The 27,326-nt window shown below is 35.6% G+C and overlaps 4 protein-coding genes across 5 annotated transcripts in view; 1 reads left to right on the top strand and 3 right to left on the bottom strand.

Moving 5' to 3' along the window:
• Window positions 1-819: 819 nt before the first annotated feature.
• LOC149482070 (uncharacterized) lies at window positions 820-2,765 on the bottom strand. The gene is made up of 3 exons (XM_089703888.1): window positions 2,675-2,765; window positions 1,440-1,519; window positions 820-1,018 (listed from the first exon to the last, which is right to left on the bottom strand). Exons 1-3 carry the CDS (start codon window positions 2,763-2,765, stop codon window positions 830-832), a joined length of 360 nt encoding a protein of 119 aa, XP_089560014.1. The 3' UTR covers window positions 820-829.
• A 1,474-nt stretch (window positions 2,766-4,239) lies between these two features.
• LOC149482069 (uncharacterized) lies at window positions 4,240-6,308 on the top strand. The gene is made up of 6 exons (XM_089703750.1): window positions 4,240-4,287; window positions 4,470-4,664; window positions 4,868-5,044; window positions 5,364-5,456; window positions 5,704-5,823; window positions 6,050-6,308. The coding sequence occupies exons 1-6, from the start codon at window positions 4,240-4,242 to the stop codon at window positions 6,278-6,280; spliced, it is 864 nt and encodes a 287-aa protein (XP_089559876.1). The 3' UTR covers window positions 6,281-6,308.
• A 1,918-nt stretch (window positions 6,309-8,226) lies between these two features.
• LOC149482067 (protein kinase C-binding protein NELL1-like) overlaps window positions 8,227-27,326 on the bottom strand; it is a 40,117-nt gene continuing 21,017 nt past the window's right edge. Inside the window, exons 3-18 of one of the 2 annotated variants that reach the window (XM_089704007.1) lie at window positions 25,354-25,504; window positions 24,013-24,289; window positions 23,778-23,933; window positions 23,571-23,699; window positions 23,394-23,487; window positions 22,478-22,669; window positions 20,288-20,407; window positions 19,730-19,869; window positions 19,255-19,375; window positions 18,672-18,905; window positions 18,076-18,183; window positions 16,937-17,079; window positions 16,491-16,640; window positions 16,054-16,233; window positions 15,075-15,124; window positions 8,227-8,686 (exon numbers count right to left, since the gene is read on the bottom strand). In XM_089704007.1, coding sequence (XP_089560133.1) covers window positions 8,593-8,686; window positions 15,075-15,124; window positions 16,054-16,233; window positions 16,491-16,640; window positions 16,937-17,079; window positions 18,076-18,183; window positions 18,672-18,905; window positions 19,255-19,375; window positions 19,730-19,869; window positions 20,288-20,407; window positions 22,478-22,669; window positions 23,394-23,487; window positions 23,571-23,699; window positions 23,778-23,933; window positions 24,013-24,289; window positions 25,354-25,504 — 2,339 coding nt within the window. In that variant the 3' untranslated portion in view covers window positions 8,227-8,592. The remainder of the gene's footprint in view (window positions 8,687-15,074; window positions 15,125-16,053; window positions 16,234-16,490; window positions 16,641-16,936; window positions 17,080-18,075; window positions 18,184-18,671; window positions 18,906-19,254; window positions 19,376-19,729; window positions 19,870-20,287; window positions 20,408-22,477; window positions 22,670-23,393; window positions 23,488-23,570; window positions 23,700-23,777; window positions 23,934-24,012; window positions 24,290-25,353; window positions 25,505-27,326) is intronic. The other variant, XM_089704008.1, reaches the window with a different exon arrangement.
• On the bottom strand, window positions 12,459-13,950 carry LOC149482068 (uncharacterized). Its single transcript, XM_089704413.1, has 2 exons — window positions 13,739-13,950; window positions 12,459-13,658 (listed from the first exon to the last, which is right to left on the bottom strand). Exon 2 carries the CDS (start codon window positions 13,581-13,583, stop codon window positions 12,462-12,464), a length of 1,122 nt encoding a protein of 373 aa, XP_089560539.1. The 5' UTR covers window positions 13,584-13,658; window positions 13,739-13,950; the 3' UTR covers window positions 12,459-12,461.

Genomic DNA, 27,326 nt, shown 5'->3' with positions numbered 1-27,326 from the left:
AACTTACGGTAGTCAATGCAAATGCTCATTATGTCAGCCTTAGTATTCAGTAAGTATGCTCTTGGACAGTAGTCAATAAAAATTTCCTAAAGAACCAGTTAGCCACTAACAGACCGACTCTACATTCAGTTCGAGGCCGCTCTACATATTATGGTTTTAAAGAACTTGCTCTCTTGCTGCGAAATTGGTTCCATGTGTTATTCTGTGCGTTCAACCCACTATTACTCCAATTTCTTACCGTTACGATATAATTCTGCCGTATAGAAACCAGAACTTATGTCTTTGAACAGCTTGTGTACCTATGAAATGTGAACATTATTCCTGGTTATGTCCAGGTTTGATTTCCTATTTTTTCATGTGTGTACATATTTTATTTGTAACAGATTCACAATTTAACTAATATTTATGAAAGGCAATGATATTTTCTGTTATTTTTCTTTACGATTAACTCTAATATCCATCGTCTCTATTAAAAAACTTTCTGTGAAGAAGTTCACCGGTCACTACATTAAATGCTAATGTTTTTCTAGAAGATTGTCTCAAGGATATATTGTCAATTGTTTTTAATAAAGAAGCACAACACATCAGACTAGGCAAAATTTTGGGATAAAAATAAAACAAAAATAAAAAGATTCACTTCATATAATCATTATTTTATAAATATTACATTTATAAATATAGGAAGATGGCCCGTCCTATAATGTATATTGAATTCCTATTATGTAGAAGAATGTATATTCCTGATTTAACATAACTATGAACTCAAATATATATTTTTTAATATTAGTAATTTCTTATTATCCTTTTGTACTGCGGAGAGCGAATTTCACTAATACGGTTGACCGCATATACTTGATTGCACAGCTTTGGCAGTTACCGTATAGCTGGAAATGCTGAACTGTCCTCGTCGGTATCTGATGCGGACCGTGTTCACGTCTGCGTCGAAATCCACCTTTGGAGGCCCGATAGCGTTATCTACGTCTACCCGCACGTATCTCAACTCCATGCAGTATGGTAACTGAAATGGAAACAGATCTTACAGGTCTCATGACAAGATTTGCTGAAAATTATGCCTGGTTTTTGGGTATTATATTTCATTAAGTAAAATTTTCACCACTTTTAGGCAGGACTGGATTATCAGACTTATTAGTGAATACGTCCGAGTCTTGACATTATCTAATAAAATGGATGTTACATATCTAGACAGAGTAAGAGTTTTATGTTTTTTTAGGATGAAAGCAACTAAGGAAAGCATAAAACGAATCGATATGATACGATCTTTCAATTGTTAAATGCTAAAGAAATTATTGGAAAATTCTTTTCAAATAGAGAATCATGTTACCTAATAGAGAATTATGGACCGTATAACAGTTGAAGAGAATTTATTCCATTTCCTAGAAAGTTCCTAGAAAATATAGATTTACAAAATATGTACTTACAATAATAGGTACGTCGACGTTTTTTTCCAGTACACCAATTTTACCAGATTTTGTAAATGCAACGTGTCCTTCATTATTACCTGGGGATGAGCAATTAAAGGTGTCAATAGTACTTAATAAATTACATATAATGTTGTGTTACAATGTAAATCCAACTCTAATCTTTTACATGAAAATTTAAAATATAACATGATTTTAGAAAAATAACAGAGAACAGCTTGCGCAACAAATGATTAGATATATCACTACATAGTATAAAACAAAGTCGCTTTCCCTGTCCCTATGTCCCTATGTCCCTTTGTACGCTTAAATCTTTGAAACTACGCAACGGATTTTGATGCGGTTTTTTTTAATAGATAGAGTGATTCAAGAGAAAGGTTTATATGTATAATAACATCCATTAAATAGTGGAGAAGTACTGTTATTTTTGAGGTTTCTAATGTAATGTCGTAAAAAATTACATTTTTTTGAAAACGCAGGCTGCCCTACGAGTTTTATCAAAATAATGTACTAAGTATTATACACATTGAAAAGGTCTACAGAAAAGTCCGCGATGGTATATGTCTATCTCTTATGGCTGACCCACAATAACTTTTTTTTGTCATTTACTTTTTACGACAAATAATGGCTAATTTTCGATGCGATTTTAACCAATACAGCATTAATCCTTAACCAATTAAATACCTTGAATACATTGTTCATTTAATATAGATCTATATGGCCCTTTACACCGTATGATTTAAGTGAATATTTTCGAAGATATTACAGATTTAAAAATTGCGGGACGTAGCGTTTGCGGCGGTACCGGCCGGCCACCCGGCTATATCTATTTTATACCCGTGCGAAGCCGAAGCGGGCCGCTATGTTTTTATATACAACGTTCACAGTTTTTCTGTAGTGTATTTAGTATCAGCATTGCACCCGTGCGAAGCCGGGGCGGGTCGCTAGTATTATATATTGAGAGAATGCGTGTATTATAGATAATACGATGAAACTCTACCCGATGTAATGATTGTGTAAATGTAATGATTGTAAAATGTAAAACGAATGATTTGGGTAAGGGAAATTTATAAGCACTCTAATTTGGACACTAAGAAGAACTTTAAAGATATATTTTATTTTTGTTACGAACAAAATGAAAAGCACTTAATTAGTATATAATGCATTTTAATTTCAGAATATTTTCTTTGTATAGCCGGCACGCATCGAAGCTTGGCTGCATAGATTTAACTTACCGAACTCAAAAACATCCACAGTACTACTATCTGCACAACAGCATGAATTATGAGCCAAAATAAATAAAACACCAAATATAAACGACTTCATAGTTTATACAAAATAGTAAAAAAACACTTGCATCTCAACATATATACCTACCTATAGATCTTTAAACCATGAATTCAGGGCCGCCGCGGCCGTTTCTTGTTTTTAGGCTGTTTAATTGCAAGTAGGCTAGGTACTAGTTTTGTGTTAATAATATAATTCATTTGCTTTTATTGGATTTTATTTTCACACCAAAAACAATAAAATACATTTTCTCTGTTTCAATTGTCTTGGAATACCTTGGATTTCAATAAAATATGCTTAATCTTTTTATTTGCAGCTTTCAGGACATGCCGCCCGCCCAAGCGATGTACTATGAACATTTACATACATTGTAAACACCCGCCTTGCGGCGGCCCTGTATAGATTAACAAATCAATAAGTAAATTACTGTTGAGAGTATTTTAAACTCGTAGTGTTACGCTAAAGGGGTTATTTTACAATAACCAATGCTCATATTATGTTCCGTTTGCCTTCCGTGGCTAATTGTTAGAGGATCATTTTAATTACATTAATTATCGCGATTTAAGATTCATTAGTAGAACATTATTTTTCATCTTTTGTAACATTAAAAATTAATGAAGTATTTGCTAAATTGCTTAATTTGTTCCGGATTACCAAACGTTTTATCATGGTTCCATGTAAAAATGAATTTAAATTATTTGAAAACTTGAAATATCAAATAGTTAGTTAAATACAAATTTATAACAAAAAATATGAATATGAAAGCAAACTTTCATTCTTCCTATGTATAAGTATTAACGTACTTACGTAGTTTTTATGCAGGTTTGTTGTTTTACTTGGCCAATTTACTTGGCTCGTAGGTTTATCTCAATACTCATATTATAATATATTTAGTTCCTAATTCCTGAAGATTCCAGGCTTAGATTACATAATAAAATAAAAGGATTCCAGGTAAACAGGCAGTGCATGATTCCTAGGGAAACAAACAGAAATTCTGTTTATAAATGATGCATGCGAGGTTAATTACAAAAGCATCAGTGCTTTAAATATATAAAAAAAATATAAAATATAAGACCATTATCGGATATTGTCCTTCTCACCACCATCAGGCCTGAGGGAGGGCAAAGTGACTTAAAGACTTAAGAATTTGGGGACCTCATGTCACATATTTTTATTTAAGGAATACGAGAGACATAGTAGAGAAACCTGCCCCCCTAGTCAAGTGGCTTTCTGTTAGCGTAGCGTTCAATAGAATAGGCTACGAATGTACGAGACTGACGTAGGCTGTAGATAAACGTATCTACAGGTTTATTTCTCTAGCTTACTGGGAGATTTTATTCTTACTGCCACTTATGGGAATAAAAAATAAACCAATACGTTGTTTTTGGTACCTTTGGCATTGGCTGTCACGCACAATTTGTTTCAAACGATATTTAAATTGATTTCAAATTCACATGTGACCCTTGTCACAAAAAATATTCTCATTAATTATTGTTTATTCAAGAAAATCGATATGCGAAGTAGTGCTCTGATTTTATTTGTTTGTGCTGGCTTACTACTTGTGAGTACTAAGTATAATCCAATCCTGTTTGTTTGTCATGAGCGTAGCCTAATTTTTGTAGGTATACTGGTAATTGATAAGGAATATTTATGATTCATTAAGATTTAAGTACATGCACTCATACATAACTATCGCTGAGTTATATATCTTAAACAGATAATTTTTAATTATTGTATATTTAGAGTGGAGGCGCGATCCTCGGTGTATCGACGTCATGGAACCTCTTCCGCATGTCCTACTACTTCTGGACCACAGACCTTGGTGTGGAGCTCGGCGCTAGCATACTCTTCATTGCTGGAGCGCTCCTCTGCTTGCCGGCTTGTTGGCTTGCCACCCTAGTGCCGTATTACCCTAAATCTATTTCAATTTTGTCTACAGTGCGTATCTTATATAATATAAACTTTTTTATTAATATCTAATATAAACATAGTACCTACTTGGTAGAAGAAAAAAATTCAAAATATTACAACTTAATATTTTGCACCTCTTGCAATCCGCAATCCAGTTTGATTGTATTTTACAAAAATCTGAATAAACGAGTAATTTGAAGAGTTGTGATGTTATTATCAAAATTTCATAGTTAATGGTGTTGGTTACTGCTGCGCTGGTGCTGCTGTCCACTGGTTTGACTTCCATCATGACCTTGTCGAAAGCTACACGGGACCCATCGATGTTAAAGACGAGCATGTTACGCGCTTTGTCGGTCGAATCGCAAGATCTCGCTGTCAAAAATGCTTTCGCTGCTATGCAAATTGAGGTTTGTTTCGAAAATTTAGAGTATATCGCAAAGCTTAAATATCTTCATTAGGTTTCTAATGTTAGACTCTGTTAGATTGCATTCGCAATAGCAAATCTCGTGAAAGTTGTATGAAGAAACAATAGATAAAAGCTCTGCGAACGCCACCAACTAAGACTTAGTTTAAATCGTCGTAACTAGATAGTAAACGATTTTAATATCTAGTTACGTTGAGCTTATTGAGCGTCAATTAAGCATAAATTGTTTATACAATATTTACATTGTATAGGTACACTAAAACAATGGTTAGTTAATGTAATGTCTTTAATATAAATTTCAGCTGAAATGCTGCGGTGTTAATTCTTATTCTGACTGGAGCATGCATCATCGTGGTCTGCCCCCCGCTTGCTGTGGTCGTGTTATGAATGTGAAGGTAAAAGAGCTTAATTTCTTACTAATTTATTAATCTATACTAGGAAAATAATTTGTAGGTCCTACAGATATTTTATTTGAATCCATAATATTTTGAATAAAAACAAAAATAATGTACCTACCTAGTCAACCCATCAAACTGTTACCTGTTTCATTCTAATTTTATCATGTATGTGATATGGATGAAGAAAAATTTTTGGAATAAATGAATTTTATTAGGTATTACTTATTATAAATGTTGTTTTCAGTCTGGTGACCGTTGCGAATATCCGTTGTACAACGTGGGCTGCCTACGTCCTGCTGTAAATGAACTGCGCTTGTTCGTCAACTCACTCTCTGTGCTTGCGTGTTCTATTATTACTGTTATGGTGAGAATTTAAAATATGTATATACTAGTTTCTTAATTCATAAATTATTGTTTAATTATTATACTCACATATGTAGAGTAAAGATAGCATGAAATGCAATTTATAAAAATTACATTAATAAAGAACAGAAATAACCTTCTACGTAATAATGCTCTTTTTACATCCCGTTATGTGGAACGACCGTACGACTTACCGTACGCCTATATCAACCTGTATGTTATTTCAGGCTGTGACTCTATTCGCTACGGCTTATATTCTGGTGACGGGCGTAGCGGATCGAACCAAAACCCTACAGCCGCTACGAGTTGCTTGCTTCGCTAACACTTTCATGCCCTCTAACTTAACCCCTCAAGCTAATAATCCACAACATAATGCTCAACCCAATAATCTTGGAATAACCCACATTAGTCCACCTAATCTTTACCCGTCTCTTTTACCCCCGGCTAACACAGTGTAAACCTTTTTCTCTTTAAATACGCTGTATGCTCTATGGGGCTTTAGCTTTAATTTATTTCATGAATACATTTGGGTTGTTGAGGAAGTGATTATGAGGAAGAGGAGGAGGAAGAGGAATTTTCACACACAAATTTAGGGGATGCGGATGAGGAAGAGGATATTTTTTTGAGGATGAGGATGCGGATGAGGAAGCGGATGAGGATGAGGATGATAGGAAATTATAATCATAATTAAAAAACAAAACCTTTTAAAATTAAAAATTAAAACAAAAGCCATTCTCCTGTCTGTACATATTGATGTTTAAGGTAAGGGACTCACTAAGAGATCATTTTAAGAATACTGGTATCCTTACTGTACCATCACAGTATATATTTAATAATATTTTGCATGTACACAAAAGCTCCGACATACACACAAGAGTAGGAGATAGACACGATTATGGCACAAGGAACAGGAATAGAATTGAAATGCCATTTTTCCGATTAGCTAAAGTTAAAAATTCATTTATGGGTCAAGGTATACGCTTATATAATAAAATTCCTCACAATATTAAAGAGTTTAGTAGTTCTAAATTTAAAACTTATATAAAAAATGTACTAGTTCAGAGAGCGTACTACAGTATTCAGGAATATATGGACGATAAAGACCCATGGAGGGTTGTCGCGTAAAAACCACAGGACAGTTCTTTGGCATATTATGATATATTATTATGTAGTTAGATATAAGTTACATATTATGTAATATTGACATGATTTAAAAGAGCAACTATGGAGTTTCTTGCCGATTCTTCTCCATAGATACTGCTTTCCGAATCGGTGGTAAATGTTAAAAATACTTATGTAATGACGATTCGAAAGTGCTAATAAATAGTAGTCTAATTGAATAAATGAATGTTTGAGTTTGAGTTTGAGTTTGAAAGGGGAGGTTAGCTCGCCCGATCGCGAATTTACAAAGCCTCTAAGTACTATACTATTTGAGTCACGAGCCGGACTCAGATGAGCTTTTGCTTATGCATATTACTCGAAAAAACCTTATCTATCTCAGTGCCAGAAGCGACATTAGGCGATTTCCACAAAAAAAAAAAACTAACTGGTAGATATTATGTAAGCTTAAACAACTTGTTTGTTTTTTAATTTAAAATGACTTTTGACACACATTATTTGGTAAAATATGTTTCTTCTGAGTATAAGAGAAAATGTTATATTATTATGTTTAGAGATAAGTGTTACGCGCAGATATAAATATGGCGGTAAGACTCTACTCTTGTTCGTTAGTAGAGTCCGACTCGTAACTCAAATACATAGTTAGATAGGCTTTGTAAATTCGCCGCCCGATCGGATCAGCATCCTCATAAATTTCCTCTAAATTTTGAGGAAGCGATAGCGGAAGAGGATTTTTTTATTTTCATTTTTGAGGATGCGGTAACGGTAGAGGAACCCAAAACATTGCGGAACTTCCGCATTATGAGGAAGCGGAAGAGGAATCCTCAACAACCCTAGAATACATATTGGCTCATTTGATTGGAAAATTGTATAAAGGAAATGTTATTTTCAAATTGTAATACGAAATTATAAAATTGAATTGTATCTTTTGTGTTTCACTTTATAATTTACATTTTAATTGTTGTAACTGAAAAACTGTTATCATATATTTCTTAGGACATTGCACACTGTTGAAAATTGTGATCCGTGAAACGTCACGGACTAACTAACGAGTTTACAATTTACCGCAATCATCTATTGTATATTGTTGCGTCAAATTGTAAACAATATGTAAAGGATAATTTTTCGACAGGTCTCTCTGTGGAATAGATACTGAATAGATTATAATCTAACCTGTGTTTACAATTAGGTATATGTTTCATAATATATTCTGTGTAGTAAGTCAATTGTTTTTGGGAAAATATTGGAAGGTACACGAAAAAGTAATACAGCATATTATGTGGATATCTTTTTAATTGTAATTTTTTGAACACAATACAACATGCAAGCATCAGAATGCTTTATGAAATTAAGAAACCGTCATTATATATTTTCTATATTTGGTACCTATTTTTGGTTACTTTTAAATCATTCACGAAAACGATCATCTTTATACAGAGACAAACATAAACTATAGTATATTACGAAAATTAGTTACAACACGGGCGGCGGCGACGCGGGCGACGGGCGGTCTCTGTGCGATATCTATTTACAGGGTTTACAGTTAGCGGCCGCGGGCGCCCGCGCCGGCGCCGCTCGCTCGGCGCGACAATTGGTTAACATTAGAGCTATCTAGAATAAATAAGGTGTGCGCGGCGCGGTCAGGGCGGCTCTAGCGCCGCGCGCCGCGGTGCTTGCGGTGCGGCCGCGCGCCCCCCAGCCACAGCGCCGCCAGCGCCAGCGCCGCCGTCAGCGCCCGCCGCGCGCTGCACACCACACGCGGTCAGACACGCTCGCGCGCCAGCTCGCGGTGCCAGCGAGGAGCGGACAAACTCATTTCAGAACTTCAATATTACCTCTAACTATAATAAAACACTACCTCCCCGAGGTGTTCAATAATCCTCCAATACCGTTTCATTGTAGAATCGAAATGTGTTCGTTTATAATAAAGAACCTAAATATTAATAATATCCGCTCCCAACTGGTACCGACGATTAGACACGACGATCTTACCGAAAATTACGGCGCTGATAAAATATACTATATGCATGACAAAGTAATATTTACATTATATATATATATATATATATATATATATATATATAAGATATATTATTGAGGATTTTCAATGAAAACCAATTTGTTTCTCTGAAAATACAAAGTTTTTATTTTAATAGTTTCACAATTTTAAAATACAAGCAGTTTGTTACTACAACAACTATTCTCACCTGAAAATACAAAGAAACGACATTTAAAGTCCACATATAATAATAAATCCCCAATTATATCCCTTGCACATTGTTGCACACCAACACACAATACTTTAATCCTTTCTCGCCATTTTTTCTTACCGCTACGTCAATCCGAAAATAACATGAACGCGCGAAGCGCGGCAAATTTGAATATGGATGAAATGTTATTTCATTACATCTCCCCCCCCAAAAGTGAAAATTCTAAATAATATATCTATATCCTAAACGTAATCTTCATATTATTCTGCTGTTACTGGTTGTAATTTAGTTATGTGAAATAATGTTGATTCTGTTTTTCTATTTCCGGTGTCAATCCTATAGATGGAGTTTGATATTTTCTCCAAAATCTTGAAAGGGCCTATTAATAGTTCGTCTAATTTTTTTCTATTTAATCTGTTTCCATTCTCCACATATACATCGCTCCCTATTTGTAATTCTAGCGGTTTTCTATTTCTGTCAAATATTTTCTTGTTGTAATTGTGGGATTTTATTGTATTCTCTAATGCTAATCTTCTATCTGCAATCCACTTGTCTTCCTTTTGTATTGTTTTAATTTCGTTTGGTAGAATAGTGACATTTGTACCATCAAGTAAGTATTTTGGTGCAAATCCTGTAACTGAGTGTTCCGTTTCATTATATTTCTGTATACATTCTCTTGCTACTGTTGTCCATGTTTTCTTGTTATTTTTCTCATTTATTCTGCATCTTATTTTATTGACTATTGTTTGATTTAATCTTTCGTTCAAGCCATTCGAGAATGGTGTATTGACTGCTGTAAATATTAATGTAATGTTGTTTTCCTGTAAATATTGTTTAAATTCTCTGGAGTTGATGCCCGGGTATTGATCTGTTAGAATTATTCCAATCTCATCTGTCTCGAGTACTTTCTTTGTTAGTTTAATAAAGTCACTTGCATTCTGTGTTTTAGAAGTTACAATAAATGCATACCTGGTGTAGTGGTCTACTAAAAGGTGTAAATATTTTTTTGTTGACCTAGATCCTCCAAAGCCACCGATAGTATCTATTGACATTATCTCAAACGGTTTTGTTGCTGGTCCCAGTTGTGACATTAGTCCAAATTTTCCTTGACATCTCGATTTATTTCTTATACATATTTCACATGTTTTACAAATATTTAATATATTTTTTGTTAGATTTTTAGCTGTATATACAGGGCTTATCTTTTTCTGCAATTGTCTGATACCAATATGGCATAAATCTTCATGCACCTTTTTAATAAGTTTTTTACTGAATTCTTCTGAGAGGATAATCTTTTCATCTTTCTTTATTTTTTTGTAGTATATTTCATTTTTGTGTATAAGATTTTGTTTATTTTCTATTATTATTGCATTTTTCTCTTGATCTTCAATTACATCTTTTATCTGTATTAAATTAACTATTTTCAATAGGTCCTCTTTGTTATCTTCTGATTCTAATACTGGGTTTCGACTCAAACAGTCAGCTTCAACATTTTCTTTGCCGGGTATATATTTTATTGTAAAATCATACTGAGATAGGTAATATGTAAGGTCTCCCAATTCTTCATCCGTCCTGCATTTAATATTCATATTCTCTAGAGGTTTGTGGTCAGAATAAATAGTGAATTGTTTTCCAATGAGCCAGTGTTGCCAATACTTAACCGCTTCTTTCATTGCAAGGCATTCCAAATATATAGCTTTTTTTCGTTTTTGAGGTTCATTCAGTTTCTTTGAGAAATATGCCACCGGTTTGTCTTTGCCGTCTAGTTGTGTCTGTTTTAATATTGCCCCAATACCCTCTAAAGATGCATCTGTAAAAATTTTTATCGGTAAGTCATTATCAAATATTTCCAACACAGGTTGAGAGCTTAAATAATTTTTTATTTGATTAAATGATTCTTCACACTTCTTTGACCACACAAATTTTTCATTTTTTCTTAATAAATTATGTAATGGGTCTAAAATAATTGCGCTTCTTGGTATGTATTCGTGGTAGAAGTTGATTTTACCCAAAAATTGTCTAATGTTCTTTTGTGTCTTAGGGGTTGGAAAATGTTTTATTGAGATCAGATTGTCTTTAAGTGGTCTTACCGAATTGTGCTGAATTACATGTCCTAGGTACTTTACCGAGTCTGAAGCGAAGGTACACTTCTGCAACTTCAATCTAAAGCCTTCTTTTATTATTGCCTCTAATACATCTCTTATGTGTCTCAAATGTTCTTCAAAGTTGGACGAGTATATCAAAATATCGTCAATGAAGTTAACTGCATATCCTGTAAGATTGTGTTTTCTTAGAATATTGCTTAAAATTCTCTGGAAAATTGCTGGTGATGTTTTCAAGCCAAAAGGGAGGCAGGTCCACTGGTAGTGGCCCTCCTGTGTGACAAATCCTGTTTTACTTCTATCTTCCACCCTTAGTGGTATTGCCCAAAATGCTGAATTTATGTCCAGTGTAGTAAAATATTTACAATTTCTAGTTTTAATAATTAAATCATCTATTAATGGGAAAGGTTGAGCTTGCGGTACAACAATTTTGTTCAACTCTCTGAAATCTATGCATAAACGGGATTTTTTATTGTCACCTTTTTTAAATGCCATTGTCACTGGAGCAGCGAAAGGACTGTAAGATTCTTCTATTAAATTATTCTTTAGTAACATGGATATTTGCTTTTCAATTTCTAATTTATCTTCTATTGTACATCTATATGGTCTTTTACTACAGTATTTATTGACTAATAAGTCTATGTGAGCTTCATAATTTCTAACTGATCCTATATCATACTTGTCTTTAGCAAAAATTGTTTTAAATTCCTTTATAATTTTCTCTATCTCAATTTTCTTTTCAGTATCTAAGTGTTCAATCATACTTATAAATTCCTCTGTTTCTATATGTTCATTGAAGTTTATTGCAAAAGTCTTTTTATATTTTTTTTTATTTTCGTTCTCTTTAGGTATTCTGTCTTTTCTATTTACTATTTTCTTTTGTTCTATCTGCAAGTTCTCATTTTGAGTTAGTCTGAATTTCTGTATCATATCCAATCCGATTATAAAATCATCAAAATCTTCATTTTCTACAACATATACATCCACTTCTTCTTCCAAATCAAATATTTTTATTTTAATTGTTATCAAGCCATCTGTTTTCTTCACACCATTAACCGTTTTCATATATGCAACATTAACATTATCTTTATCTTCTTTTACTTTTATCAGTCTTGAATTTATCAAAGAGATCTGTGAGCCTGAATCATAAATTCCACTTACTTCTATTTTATTTTCTAACAAAAGCTTGATTTTGATTAATGGTGTACTTACTCGTTTTTTTTATTAGTATTCATATCTACTTCAATAATTGAATTATTGTTCACAGTTCTGGCTTTGGTACCCCTTTCAGATTCATTTTTATTTTTCTTGAACCAACACAACTCTTCTGGATGGTATCTTATTCCTTTGTCTAAAGATTCACAGGTCTTACACGGCTTCTTCTCATTAATTTTATTTCTATGAAGAAAAGTAGCACTTCTTACCATAGGTGAGTTTTTCTTGTACATCATACCTTCATATTTTCTTATCTCGTTGAACAAATCAGTAGTGTTGTTGAGTTCATCCCTGTTTAATTTATTTAAGATAAACCCGGGTAAGCCTGTTGCAATAAGATCTATTATTGTTTTGGAGTCTACTGATTTGTTTATGTCTAGTATGAGTCGTTCTTTTTTTATTGCATAATCAATTAATAATCCTTCTTTATACTTGAACGCAAAAGCATATGTGACCATGTCCCATCCTTGGTTTTTAAATGTTTCCAAAAACTTGTTTTTCCATTCCTTCCATTCAGAAGTTACTGTTAGTTTGATGGCCATCGAGCTATACCAATCCAAACAAGATTTTTCTAAAAACAATCTCAATATTTCAATCTTTGTTTCATCTTTTGTAATATTGAAGCGGTCACACTCTTTTTCAAAATTCTCTATCCATTGCAATGCATTACAATTCTTACTTGTGAATTTTTCAATAATAAATTTCTCCGAGACATGTTTTAGGTTATGTTGATTTTCTTTCTTCGTGGTAGTTTCAATTAATTTTTCTAATATATTTTGTAAATTACTATCTTTGTCTTTTGGTTGTATGATGCTAATTTCTTCCAAGTATTGATCCAAAAATTGCATATTACCTTCCTCATCTGTATATGTTTTCTTTTGGTCTTCATCTAATTTTATCCAAATTTTTCGGCTTTGATGCCTCTTCTTTATGCTGTTTTTTATTTTCGAGAATGTATTCATTTTAACAATATATGTATGGTGAATGACCGGTTTCAGATCATCAGGTAAGACATAGCATTTTCCTTCTTCTGTAGTAATTGAGGTTATGGCTAACACATTGGATTTGCCATCATTTGAAGCTATCATCGTAAACTCAAATTGCAATCGGTCCATCTTCTTTTAGTTAACGAAAATGTCGTTTTATAAGATATATTATTGAGGATTTTCAATGAAAACCAATTTGTTTCTCTGAAAATACAAAGTTTTTATTTTAATAGTTTCACAATTTTAAAATACAAGCAGTTTGTTACTACAACAACTATTCTCACCTGAAAATACAAAGAAACGACATTTAAAGTCCACATATAATAATAAATCCCCAATTATATCCCTTGCACATTGTTGCACACCAACACACAATACTTTAATCCTTTCTCGCCATTTTTTCTTACCGCTACGTCAATCCGAAAATAACATGAACGCGCGAAGCGCGGCAAATTTGAATATGGATGAAATGTTATTTCATTACATATATATATATATGTATAAGAAATTGTCTACGTTGTACCTCTAGGCTCTAGGTAATTTGTATTAGATCTAATTAAAAAGTAATTATCACAGTTTTTTCATACAGTGAGAGAAAGCAATTAACAAAATAAATTTTCAAATACGTTGCCATACAATAAAATATTATACCAGCAAATAATTTAAGAAATAAATAAAAAGTTTGCTCTAAAACTTTGATTCTATTCATTTACTGTAACTTATCAAAAATACTTTCTTGCATTTATTTAATATTCATTATTGCACTTGCTTCATTGATGCCTTAAATACAATTAAAAATACTAAAGTATTATGATACAATTGGAAAACATCGAGGGAATCGAACAAAAAATGAATGAAAAGGTCGTAAAGCATTTCAGTTTTATGAATAATGCACCATGCTATTAACTGAACGATGATTAGAGGCAATGGCAAATGCAACAAATCATGCGATGAATGAAAAGTATAATAATAATAATTAATCATGCAACATAACTTCTTTAAGATGTCTTCGTTTCTTTATTACGGCTTGTCACCATGAATTAGATGATTAGTTTAATTAGGATTAATCATCAACTTTTCTTTTCGGGAAATATTTATTTTTGGTCCTTCGAGGCTCTTCTATAGTATCAGAGGTTCTTAGGTACCCCACACAATAAAAGATTTAGAATTGCCCAAATTTTAAAAAATAACTTCTTTAAAAATGTTTCCGAAATAAGAAATGTTCAATAGATATTAATTATTTTAAAAAATTTACAGCAGATAAATATGCTAAGATACGAGATAAGTAGTAATTAAATTATGATTAAATTATAAATAATAATATGAAACATCTTTAAATCTTCCACATTTCTTGTAAAATAAATCATTTCATTTCATAATTTTTCTTTAGTTTAGAATAAACTCAACCAAATACGCGACTTTTATTTTATTACTCTCAATAAAATAAACCATTAATTTAAAATAGTTGTTAAATTTATTTCCAATTTACTTTCAACTATCCATAACAACGCGAAATTATACAAAATTATTTGTCCACAAAGCCGTAATAAAAAACCGCCAACACAAAAGAGAACACAAGATAGCAATGTATGAATGAATAAGAAGAGTGGGGATGGTTACCGATGCACACAACACGCGAGATTGCTCACCAAAGTAGCGCACTGCCCGCCCTGCAACAAGCGAACCCGCCGTCACTCACTTCAATACGGTTGTTTTATTGATTGATTGATTGGTTGGTTGGTTGTTTGTTCGGTTGGTTGATTGATTGATTACAATACAAGTACAGTGGCGTAATGGGAAACGAAATAAACTTAGGAGAAGGATTGTTTTGGACAAAATGGGCAATTTACGATACGGGAGGGGAAGGGGTTAGGTTAGACAATATGGCATCGTTATGGAGGAGAGATAATTCGATTCACAGAATACTATAGACAGAGTGGGAGGACATATTATACTCATAAAAAAAATAACGAACAATAAAATAACCGTATTCAAGTCAAACATTTAGCTTAATTTTAAATTTAGCTAAAAAATCTTCAGCTTTAGTTAGTCACACAATGTTGATCATGATAATGGTTGGGTTAATGAGTTATTATAGCTGTCAATTTTAGCGTCTGTTCAATATGGTTGTTGATTATATATTTTATGTAACCATGAATTTCCTGTCTGTAGTTTTTGTTATAATACATGTAGAGGGTCTATAATAGTTTAGTTATTAAAAATAAAATCCTTAAGGTTGTGCTTTGGAAACATTAATTATTGAGTGTGTTACTGAATAATGTCAAATTTTAAACGTAGGGAGAGGAATCGATTTGTGAGTTGTGTGAAGTTCCAAGTGTTCGTCATATACTTTTCATGTCACCGTGTAAGTGAATGCTTTCGGGTCGCTGTGTCCGTGTCCATGTCTCTGCGTGTTCGTGTCGTATATGTGTGTGTGTGCGCTGCGAATTCGTATCGCTGTTTGCGTGGCCGGTGTCAGTGTGGCTGTGCACGTGTGTTTATGTCCATGTTACCATGTGTGCAGTGTACGACTCCGTGTCACTGTGTGCGTGTCCGTGTCACCGTGTACGCAGTGTAGGTGTCTGTGTGTGGTACGTACAGTGCAGGCGGGGCAGTGCGGGGGCGCGCAGCCGGCGAGCTGCAGGCGGTGCGGCGCGCGCCAGTCGCGGGCGGCCCCCCCCGGCCCCCCCGCGCCCTTACCCCCCACCGCCCCCGCGCCCCCCGCGCAGCACCCCGCGCCCTCCTCGCACTCAGGCTCCCAGCAGTCCACCTCGCCCAACTGGAATGTGTTCATGTTACGTTACTTCGCGAATATTATTTATACACAGTTATCATTTTGACGGTCAATTCATTTGGTATTTCATATTTGTGATCAAATTGTGGGCGTAACGCGCGCTATTTTATGTGCTGATTGACCGTTAATTTAACCTTTATTGACCTTCATACTTAAGGTTTATGTAAATAAAATTGGATTTTACTACTATGTAAAACTGCGTTTTTTCCTAAAAGTGTCCTGTATCACAATGTCGCACTCACAAGGCACTCGCAGATCTGGCACTGGTAGAGCCAGCGCTCACCGCTGCGGAAGGTGACGTGGTGCATCTCCTGGTGGCGGCAGTGGAAGCGCGCCTCGCAGTGCGGGCAGCACACCGCCGGTGCGGCCCTAATTGACTCTGTACTCTCCAGCTGGAATCATAACGTTCATTTTTGTATGACACATTTTTTAACCGACTTCAAAAAAGGAGGAGGTTCTCATTTCGGCCGGTATATTTTTTTAACTTATTAATAATATTTAATATTTCTTTATTTTTTATAAATTTTTTCTTCTTTGTCGCTCTTTCCGCGCTCTCGCTTGCACTTCAAGTCTTACATGGAACGCCTCAGAGCGAGGTAACGCCGCATAAGTCATGTTTTTTCGTGCATGCAGCCGGCTATATCGAATTATAAGACGTTGTCACGTCAAAAACAAATAATAATCATACGGATATAGTAGTGTTATCCATATCGCACGCGCAGGGTGCCCGCTCACAAGTGGCCACACCGGCCCGACAGCGGCACGCGCGGCAGCCGCCCGCCTCCGCCCAGCGCGCGCCGTCCGCCACTAGCGCGCCCTGCCACGAGCAGCCTGCACACACACACACACAATATACATTTACATACGCAATTTGACGTACCAATTGTACGCAGCAAGAAGCTTATATCTCATACACTGGAGATTTCAGTATGAACATTAACTTGTAACAAGAAAATATGACCTTGAATGACGCCTGTATGTTCTATCCCTTTCACACCTAGGTAACCTAGGTGTGAAAGGGGTTCATACTGAAATCTCCAGTGTATTAGATATAAGCTTCTTGGTACGCAGTCTGGCTGCCAGAAATATAACTAGTAGTTTGTATAAAACTTTGATCTCAATTATTATGATATAATTAATGGCTTATGTGTTCATTGGTTTTTCTGTATTAAAATTAATTGTATACATCTGTAAATTATGGGACTAAATTGTTCTGAAATAAAGAATTTATTATTATTATGTCCTCTCTCCATAATACAGGGTACCGCCATAAGGAAGATACCCGGTCCTTTGGAAGGCTTACAACACGCAGAGGCCCTTTAGAGAATTTTAATGTGTTGTGGGAAACCAGCCGCAGCCTGCCCATGTCATGCCCCTTTATTATTATTATAATACATTTACACACACACACAATATGACGTATACTTTTACACACACGCAATGGTACCACTGTATAAGTGTAATATAAGTCTGTAATGTAAGTAATAGTTTTAAGTTTGAAATTTTATATTTAGTCATCATTATTAGTGTAGTTTTAATAAAGGGTAATGGAAAGGATTTTTTAATATTTAAAATGGGTGTGAGTGACAAAAAATTACAACAAATCTTATTTCAATAAAAAAAAACAGACATCCGTAAGGTCGTAAGTACAACAATAATAAAAAAATGTAACTTAATAAAATAAAGTAAACAAAAACAAAAGTAATTAATAACAACGGCTTTGTTTTCAATTAAGAAGGTATTCAAATAGATTGTTATCCATTACACTGACAATTATTTTACTTATCTATCTAGTAAAAATTGGAATAACACAAATACATTACGCACTTAAATCACAGGGTTCTGTTTCACATTCACATTTAAATCCACCGTCAGTGTTCACGCAGCGCGCCCGAGGGTGGCACGTGTGGAAGCCTTCTGTGCATTCGTCAACATCTGAAATTGACAATTTTCAACATTAGTTATATTTTGTGATTGTTTTTAAGGGAGTATTATACAGTTAAAAATTGAATAAATCACATTTTAAATCCGTTTAAATATTTAATGTCAAAATATTTTGTGACAATAGGGAGAACTTGAACTATTCTTCTAACTAGGACACGAGTGTAGAGCAAAGAGCGAGTAATGTCGAGCGATAAAGGCTAAAGCACCTTCATACTGGTCGCTATCAGAGAAAAAGAGCGATAGAGCGCTATTTCAGTAGTCGCCATCTAAATAAGAGAAAATAATGTAGAGCGATAGAGCATCTTCACTGTGGTCGCCATCTAAATAAGAGCAAGCAATGCAGAGCTCTAGAGCAGATGGAGGATAGGACTCGGCAAATGAGAGTAAGTAATGTAGAGCAATAGTGCTCTATTCTAATAATATCTGCTGATAGAGGGGAGTCGTCTTGTTAAAGTGAGTAATGTAGAGCGATAGAGTACCTTCACAGTGGTCGCGGTGCGGGTCTCTCCGGTAGCCGTCTCTACACACGCAGTAGTACGAGCCGGGCGTGTTCACACACGCGGCGCGCGGCACACACGCGCGCACCGCGGGGTGCGCCAGTGAGCACTCGTCGACGTCTCGCTCGCAGCGCGCGCCGGTGAAGCCGCGTGCACATGCGCACCGCTCGGGGGACGCGCAGGAACCGCCGTTCAGGCAGCCGCCTGTGCATACCGCTGCAAGTGGACGATTGTTCATTAATTAATAGTGTGTGTTATAACAATATGTAGAATTTGTATTAATAAACGCTTAATGAGTCATTTAGTGCGGTAGCGAGTCATTTAGAGTACTATGATCCAATTCTGAAGAACAATCTTTCAATTTTAAGCTTAAAATTGAAAGGTTGGTTTTTTGAGATTATAAATGTGAATTTTAAGTTTATTTGGAAGAATTCATTATTAAAATTTTATTAAAATAGAAAATTGTTTTCTTTGTTGTTTACTATAATGAACATCAACGACCCCCAATTTATGTTTATAACATTTATAATCAATTGAACAAATAACTAAAATAAAATATACGTACGAGTACAAGTGTAACCGTCCCCGGTGTACCCCTCCTTGCACTGGCACGTGTAGGAGCCGGGCGTGTTCGCGCACACGGCGTCTGTGTGGCAGCCGTGCGTCTCACTCGCACACTCATCCACCTATAATAATTACAACATTGTTTTATAGATAATCCCGATAATTTGATAATGAGATGAAATCTATTTGTAAATAAGTATTTTGTGCACAACAAAGAAATAATTTTTCGTAACATCATTTTTTTTTGTCATAATTACATTTGCTGCACATTATAAATAACATTTTTAACTTGAAAACCTTTTTTTCTGACAAAACCATTTACAATTAAATGCATACTTTTTCAATACATAATTTACATTCTAGCAAGATACATTAAATAATAAAGACAAAGGGAAAATCATTTAAAATAAATTCCAATATGCAAAAAAATCTATAATTACGCTTGCTGGACAATTTTTCTAATTATAATTACAAACCTCGACACAATTAAACTTGTCCCGTCTGGTATAACCAGGTAAGCACTGGCACACATAACTCCCGAGCACGTTGACGCAGCGCGTGTTCGAGTGGCAGTGGTGCCCGTACAGCCCGCCCGCTTGCTGGCACTCGTCGACGTCTGCGAATCATGTAATGTAGACAATTTTAATAAGTTAACGAAAAAAGTTATTGAATATAGTCATTTTTCAATAAAGATAAAGATTACTTAATATTTTAATAATTTGGTTTTGTATTTTTAGGATAAATGAATATTTTCTGTGAAAATGTTTATAGTGTCTAATATGTAACAATAGTCATCCTTCGATCGAATGAAATGTAGTACAAGGATAGTAGAAGTTTTTTAGCCAACCCTAAACTATCAAACAATGTTTTTAAATTGAAATTGACATCTTATGATAATGGATAACTACAGTTTAAATTAATTAAGTTGCTAAGCTACTACTAGCTTTCTGCTTTAAGCTGCAAATTAATATATTAGCTATAAATTATAGGATATATTCAGTTTTTAAAATTGTGTTTAATAATTATGAACTCACCTTCACAAGAAAGTCCATCGCCTTGAAAGCCTTGATTGCACTTGCAAGTATACTTCGTATTGAGATTCATACATGTTGCGTTTTCATCGCACGAATGGCCCATACTACAATAGTCCACACCTAGAATATAGTAAAGCTTATAAAGCAACGATAAAATACACTTTTAATTTAATCTATTACGGTGATAAAATATTCTAAAGCCATGACCATTAATTTATATGTAAAATGTTTGACGCCATGGCCACATTGAAATACAAAAATATTTTTATTAACTACGAGAAGTATATGCTCAAACTGAATGGCAAATTGCAAGCTTTTTGTTGCAATAAATACTTGCCTTATACTTGCTAATGACATCTCAAGGGCGGATCCAGCCTTAGTGCCAGGGGGGGGTCACATAGACGTGGGAAATTTTCAAAAGCTATATTTTGGTAATTTAATTGATACGTAGATTTAAAAAAAATTGGTCAAGTGCGAGTCGGATTCGCGAACCAAGAGTTCCGTACAAACATTTTTATATGTTTTAATATTAAATTTATGCTTTTTGCAATTTTTCCTTTATTACCTAATTTTTCCTTTTTTATTTAATAGAAACTTACGTCTTATAGCACAGATGTGCTATAAGACGTAAGTTTCTATTAAATTTTAAAGTTTCTAAAGATTTCTATTAAATAAATTTCTATCAAATTCTATGTCAACGCAATCTAAAGAAAAAGCAATTAGAGCCGCATATTCTGTCACTAGCCGCTCCGCACGGTTTCACCCCCGTGGCTCCTCTCCTGTTGGTCGTAGCGTGATGGTTTATAGCCTATAGCCTTCCTCGATAAATGAGCTATCTAACACCGAAAGAATTTTTCAAATCGGACCAGTAGTTCCCGAGATTAGCGCGTTCAAACAAACAAACAAACAAACTCTTCAGCTTTATAATATTCTGTAATTCGCAACTATACTTGCAAGGGAATCATCAATCAAAACCTACAAGGTACTTCCCGTGAACACAGTCTTGAAATTTGGTTAAAAGCAACGACTTAAGCACTTACAAGCACAGATAAAGAAAATATCCTTTAAACAAAATTGTAAGATACAACATAATGAAAAAATATGTTTGCTCGGAGTCCTCGGTGCGCGAGTCCGACGCGCATTTGGCCGATTTTTTGTTGTAATTTGTCTGTATTTTCTATTGTTCATTTAAAAAAAATTTTGCTATTTTATTTCTTATCCACGAACTGGGATATTTCGATATTTGAGGTTTTGTGTGAAAAGTGTAACAGCAAAAGTTGTAGAAAAAAAAATAATTACATACAACTTTACCATTAGGTACACTTTATTCCGCAGTTATAGATTTTTTAAAAAATCGAAAAACCTGTTTTTTGTCCTTAAATTACGACCACAGGTCGACCCTAATAAACTTTTTCTATAATTTTTGTTATATTCTCTTCCGTTACCGTTTGTAATTGACTTCATTGTTCTATATTACTTTTGTCTCAAAATTCAATAAAAACATCATGTTGAACAGTATTAATTTGTTAATTTATAAAAGTTAATATTAAATTAGTGGTCCACTTAGGTCGTGGACCTAGCCCAGGGGGGGGTCATGACCCCGTGACCCCCCCTGGATCCGCGCTTGTGACATCTATTATGATTATTATATAACTTTAATAAAATAAAGCTTTCACAAAAAAATTGTTCTATTAGCATTTTGTTCCGTGCTTTTAGCAAATCACTAGTTACTAATAATGCTATTTATAAGCACTATAAATTGCAGAAAAATTTATAATTTTCCTTTATAAAGTCAGGAAACACGCGCATTGATGAAAGTCCATTTTTGACACTTTTATAATATCGATCAGCAAATTATCAGCACTTAGAATTATTTCTTTTCTCAACAAAATTTTTCAAATATCAACAAATCAATTTAAGTATATGTACATTAAATCATAACAATTATATTAATATTACTTTATCATAACATCGAATTTTTATATTTCAATAGCACTTTTAGTTAGCTCGTTAGTTGACTGCATACAATTATGAACAAGAATGTTAACTTTTAAGTTTTCCACGCGCGTGCACTGCATGTTACCGTCGTGGCACACGCACTCCGCGCACTCTTTGAGCGCGAATCGTTCCCCGTGCTCATAGAGCGTGCCTTGACATTGCCATACGATTCATAGATACAAATTCACTCACCTGGGCAGAACTTGCAGCACTCGCCCGGCACAGTGAACTGGTCGGGCGGGTCGCAGGGCAGCGGCGGGCACGCGGTGTCCGGGTCCACGCGCGTGCACTGCATGTTGCCGTCGTGGCACACGCACTCCGCGCACTCTTTGGGGGCGAACCGTTCCCCGTGCTCGTAGAGGGTACCTTTGAGGAGGCATTGCCCTGGAAACGTTGGATAGAGTATGTTTGTTAAGTTTTGTTTTGTTTTCAATATTCGATGGCATGGAAAACAGTTAAAAATAAGTTGAACTGTCGAGAGAAACTCTGCTCGTATAATGTGTTTTTCAAGAGACTGTGCCCTGGAATCGCAGATACGTGGGATAGAATTCAATGGTTTAAGGATTTTTGCGATGTTCGATGGTATGGAAGCAACGTTATTTTAAGTTTTGTTTTGGTTGCTGCAATATTCGATATCCACGTCAATAAAGTTAAATTGTAGTAAAGTTTCTTCTTGATTGCTCCTATATTCGATAAAATCTAAAAAATGCCCTAATAAACCAAGAAATGCAGAATACGTATTATGCCATGATATAAAATAATGACTCAATTTCGTAAATATTTTCTATTTCATCGGTTTAATTCGAATAAATTGCATTCATGCTTTTTGCTTTGGCAAAGTAAACTTGGCAGCGGTCTACAATAATTGCGAATTCACAATAATTGCAGATGCATTCGACATTGCGATCATACAGTGCCAAAATTTTAAATTACGTATTTTATCCTTGTAGAACACTAAAAAATAGTAGTAATATATTTTTACGTGATATTTAACATTTATTTAACAACATTTAACAAACACATATTTCTAAATCGAAAAATCGTAAGATGCTGTAACTAAAAACATAAATATAATATTAATAAGATTATACTCGCAAGTTGTACTTACTTAAACATGTCGGGCAGCATTCGCCCTCGTGTAATACTGGGTTTTTACATTCTGCTCTATCGCACTCGACTGGCCTGCACGTTATTTCTCCGTGCTAGAAATAAAAGAATGGCTTATAGAAAAATTTTAAAACTCCACTTTAAATATATTTTAAAACAATTCTAGAATTCTACTTACCACGCAAGAGCACCGATTGCAATCTTTTTGCCATGTGGCTCCGTCTGCATGTACGGTGCCATTGGAATAACATGATTTTTGACAATCACATTGCTCCAATCGCGCCAAACGTGCTTCGGTACCAACAAGCTAAAATAAACATGTTTTCTTTTTAATAAATAGTTTTTTTTTAGTAATAGGTTTAAATTTTTCCGCTAAATAAAATACCTTTAATGAAAGATCATGAATATGCGAAGTTAATTCTTGAACTGTAGCCTGTAGCAATGCGAATTGTCCGCACGTCGGACATTCTGAATCTAAGCCTGGACACTGGACTAAATAACCATGAGGTCCACTAACTAATCTTACATCTTGAAGCGTGCCCTGTAAATAAATAAAGTTACGTTAAGTATTTTTGAGAAAAGGAAAAATTCAAAGCTGCAATCGTTAGACGCGTGCTCACCTTGAACAAGGAATGCTTGCTATTCCTCTGTCCGAGCCAGAGCGCGAGCTGCGGCTGCGAGAAGTTGCGGTCGGGCGGCGGGATGAGGCGGCGGTAGAGCGCGTGGCAGTCCACGTACAGCGTGGCCTGCGCGCCAGACACGGCCAGCGCCACGCGGTGCCAGGCGCCGTCCGCCAGCCGGAACGGGAACGTCTCCACGCGCGCCGCGCTGCCGCCCGCCGCCACGTAGTGCAGCCGCACCTCGTCGCGCCGCCCGCTCGACTGCAGCTCCAGGTACCTGCGCACCGCCCGAGCCGCTCAGTCATACGCGTCGCAGCGCTCGGAACCCCCCTCCGAGCGAACCGTTCCGAGGTACACGTTGACGAGGCGAACGACACATATACTCGGAAAGCGGAAGGGGCCGACCGCGAGCGGCTCGCTCTACATCTCAATATCGCTCGGCCGGGAGAGGGGCCCATGTACCTCGGAACGTCGCGTCCGGTGTCGACGGAGCCGCTCGGTGTCTGATGGAAATGGTGAGGAGGACGCGCCTGGCGATACCGAAAGCGAAAGATCACCGGAGGGAGGCCGTTCGCCACCCGCGACGGCCGAACGTCGCGAGATGTGCGCCGAACCGATTCCCATGTCGCTTGGAATGCAAGTGCGCGGCCGGCGGAGTCCCCTCGGGCGGGCGCGGGCCCGCGGCGGCGCGGCAAACATCAAAGAGAACACATAGAGGCGGGGCGGCGGAGGACGGATGGACAGATACGGAACACAACACGTCAAGACACAGAACACAAACGGACGGCGGCTGAGGAGCGCGGGGTCGCATGCAAGTCGGCCCACCCGTCCACACATACGGCCATGCAGAGACAATGAGCGCAATGAGTCAACGGATGGATCGAGGAGGACATTCCGAGGCACAGGACATTCCAAGATACATGATACTCCCCTATGCGCGCGCACGCATGTGAGTGGCGCCATGCGTGCGCGCGCAGCGATGTTGAGATCTAGAACTCACCGTTAGCTGCCGCCGAACGCCGCCAACCGGCCATTTGCGTTGCTCCTCACGTTACACCGGGTGCCATGCTTCCGACCTTCAAGACGGCACTATTCGACATTAAATTACAGTTACTAAAGTGTTCACAATATCAATAAATTTATGGAAACAATAAACGATACGCGTATTGATACCATATATCATGCAACACTCAAAAAAATAACATAGATAAACATTTACTGTTACGCTTAAATACTTCATCGGATTAAACTTTTTTTAATAGATCAAAAATATTTATGTTTAATATTATGATAGTGAGGATTATTGATGAAGTATCAAGGCAACACAAGCAGGAATCGTACCTATTAAAGCCATGTGAAAACGATAGTATAGTGCCCGAGTTGGCAGGCTCTTGCCGTAGCGCTGCGAGCAGTGTGAACTCGGGCGAGCGCCGCAGGAGTTCGGCGGCGCGCTCGAACGGGGCACCTTCAACCTGAAGCGACCTTGTATCTCCTGGAACATTCAGGGATTATAGAAAATTAAACCAAATAATATAATGAATAAAATACTGAATAAAATATTGAATATATTTTTTTTGTATGTGTATATATGTAATTCATATCATTAATCATAGCCTGTTCCTAACATTAATAACAGCAAATGTGTGACCAAATAATCGCTTACGTCATCGTGCCCGGCGAGGAATCTTAACAATTCAACAAAATTTAATATTGGCCTCATTATACATGGTGTACGGTGCAATAAATTTCGATAAAAATCAGTAGGTTTCGTAGAAGCAGCGTAGTATCGTAGCGCGAGGCCGCCTAACGATCGTATTTTGGTAGACGGTTGGCGTCGTGCCAACTAACTTGATCCGCTGAGATTTATTTCATTGCATGTATATTTTAATGAAATATTATATGCAGTGTGTATGAAACTTTATCTTCTTAATCATAATAGAACGCATAATTATAATATTTATTTATGTTTTCCTTATTAAATAATAAAATCCGTAGATTTAATAATGATAAAAGCTATATTATACGTCTATGGTACTTAACCTTAACAATGGGAAAACATTTTTATACACATAAGAAAAAAGAACCATTTATAACTGAACGACGGCTGAATTTAATGATAATAGGTCTGTTATTATATTTGCCCCCTGTTGGGTTAAGATAATAAAAGATAAGAAATTTTAAATCTTAAAAAGTCTTCTCTGCCGGGGCGAGAGGCTTGTTAATAGTTAATAAACAAATACTGTATCTAATAGATTCAACAAGTGAAACAAAGCAGCAGATTTTTCAATTCAATTTATATAATACTCTTTAAATCAAAATGAGAAACCATCCACTTTTCAGTGTTATATTATATATTAAGAAACAAAATATAAAGAACAACTTAAATGAACGAGTTTCTTTCTTTGACTTTCCTAGACAAATAATGAAATGAAAGACAATACCTCTTGTAGAATGGTTGCCAAAACTCTTATTTTCATTTATTTAAAGCATATACAATTCAGTATTGAAGTAGGTCATTGTTTTTTTTTTCGAAAAAAAATCCAAACAGATACATTCTTATTACTTAAGTTCGTAGGTAAGAAAGAAGGTAATTCTTTTAATTTTGTAATGGAAAATATCTTTATAATGGCAAGTTAAGTTAAAGTTAAGTTATTTCTGTGCTTCTAATATAGTTTAAGTCATCGCTCAAAAGCAAATAGATATGAAAAGCGCAATAAGTTTTGAATTAAGAAAGGGGAAGGGAGGGTGGTGAAATAAAATAGCATGTGAAGGCGATGGGCCCTTTGAAGGGTAAATTGTGCAGAAGAATTTATAGGGAAGCCTATAACGGACGTGAAAATTGATTTATAGTTAAACTGATGGTATAAACGAAGAGTTACTTCCGTATGCAGTTTCTTTACTTTGTTTACAACAATGACCATTATGATTTCAAGCACATATTCACAATCTACATGGTGAAAATTTTATGATCAACCGTTTATTTGAGATAATATATAAATTACAAAGTATATTAAGATACACTGAATAAATGAATGAACATTGTTCGAAACACTGTCTCTAGGTACCATTACATACATTTCATTTCACTTTCATCATAATATTTTGATTAGCAAATATATAGTGCGACGAATAATATACTTTTATTTAAAAATCCAATGAATACAAAGTTGTGAAATAACTGCACTTGTCCGATTAAAGCCATCCAATGCAGAGTTTGAAAAACGGATATCGAAATGGTTTTAGTTTACATAAATATTTTGTTCACAAACTACAGGAGGGGTAAGACGTAACCCTCACTCTAAGTTCGTTCACCT

The sequence above is a fragment of the Colias philodice genome, chromosome 15, assembly GCF_061535455.1.
Source record: "Colias philodice isolate Cphi_HAF_F1 chromosome 15, ilColPhil1 Martin Lab GWU primary, whole genome shotgun sequence".
NCBI lineage: Eukaryota > Metazoa > Arthropoda > Insecta > Lepidoptera > Pieridae > Colias > Colias philodice.
This window is presented reverse-complemented; position numbering and strand designations above follow the sequence as displayed.

Coding starts and splice junctions, on each gene's coding strand:
- LOC149482070 (XM_089703888.1), bottom strand. CDS start 2,765: ATGAAGTCGTTTATATTTGGTGTTTTATTTATTTTGGCTCATAATTCA. Junction 1,520..2,674: donor TGTGGATGTTTTTGAGTTCG/GTAAGTTAAATC, acceptor GCTCATCCCCAG/GTAATAATGAAGGACACGTT. Junction 1,019..1,439: donor ACGTCGACGTACCTATTATT/GTAAGTACATAT, acceptor TTTCCATTTCAG/TTACCATACTGCATGGAGTT.
- LOC149482069 (XM_089703750.1), top strand. CDS start 4,240: ATGCGAAGTAGTGCTCTGATTTTATTTGTTTGTGCTGGCTTACTACTT. Junction 4,288..4,469: donor TTTGTGCTGGCTTACTACTT/GTGAGTACTAAG, acceptor TTGTATATTTAG/AGTGGAGGCGCGATCCTCGG. Junction 5,824..6,049: donor GTTCTATTATTACTGTTATG/GTGAGAATTTAA, acceptor ATGTTATTTCAG/GCTGTGACTCTATTCGCTAC.
- LOC149482068 (XM_089704413.1), bottom strand. CDS start 13,583: ATGGACCGATTGCAATTTGAGTTTACGATGATAGCTTCAAATGATGGC.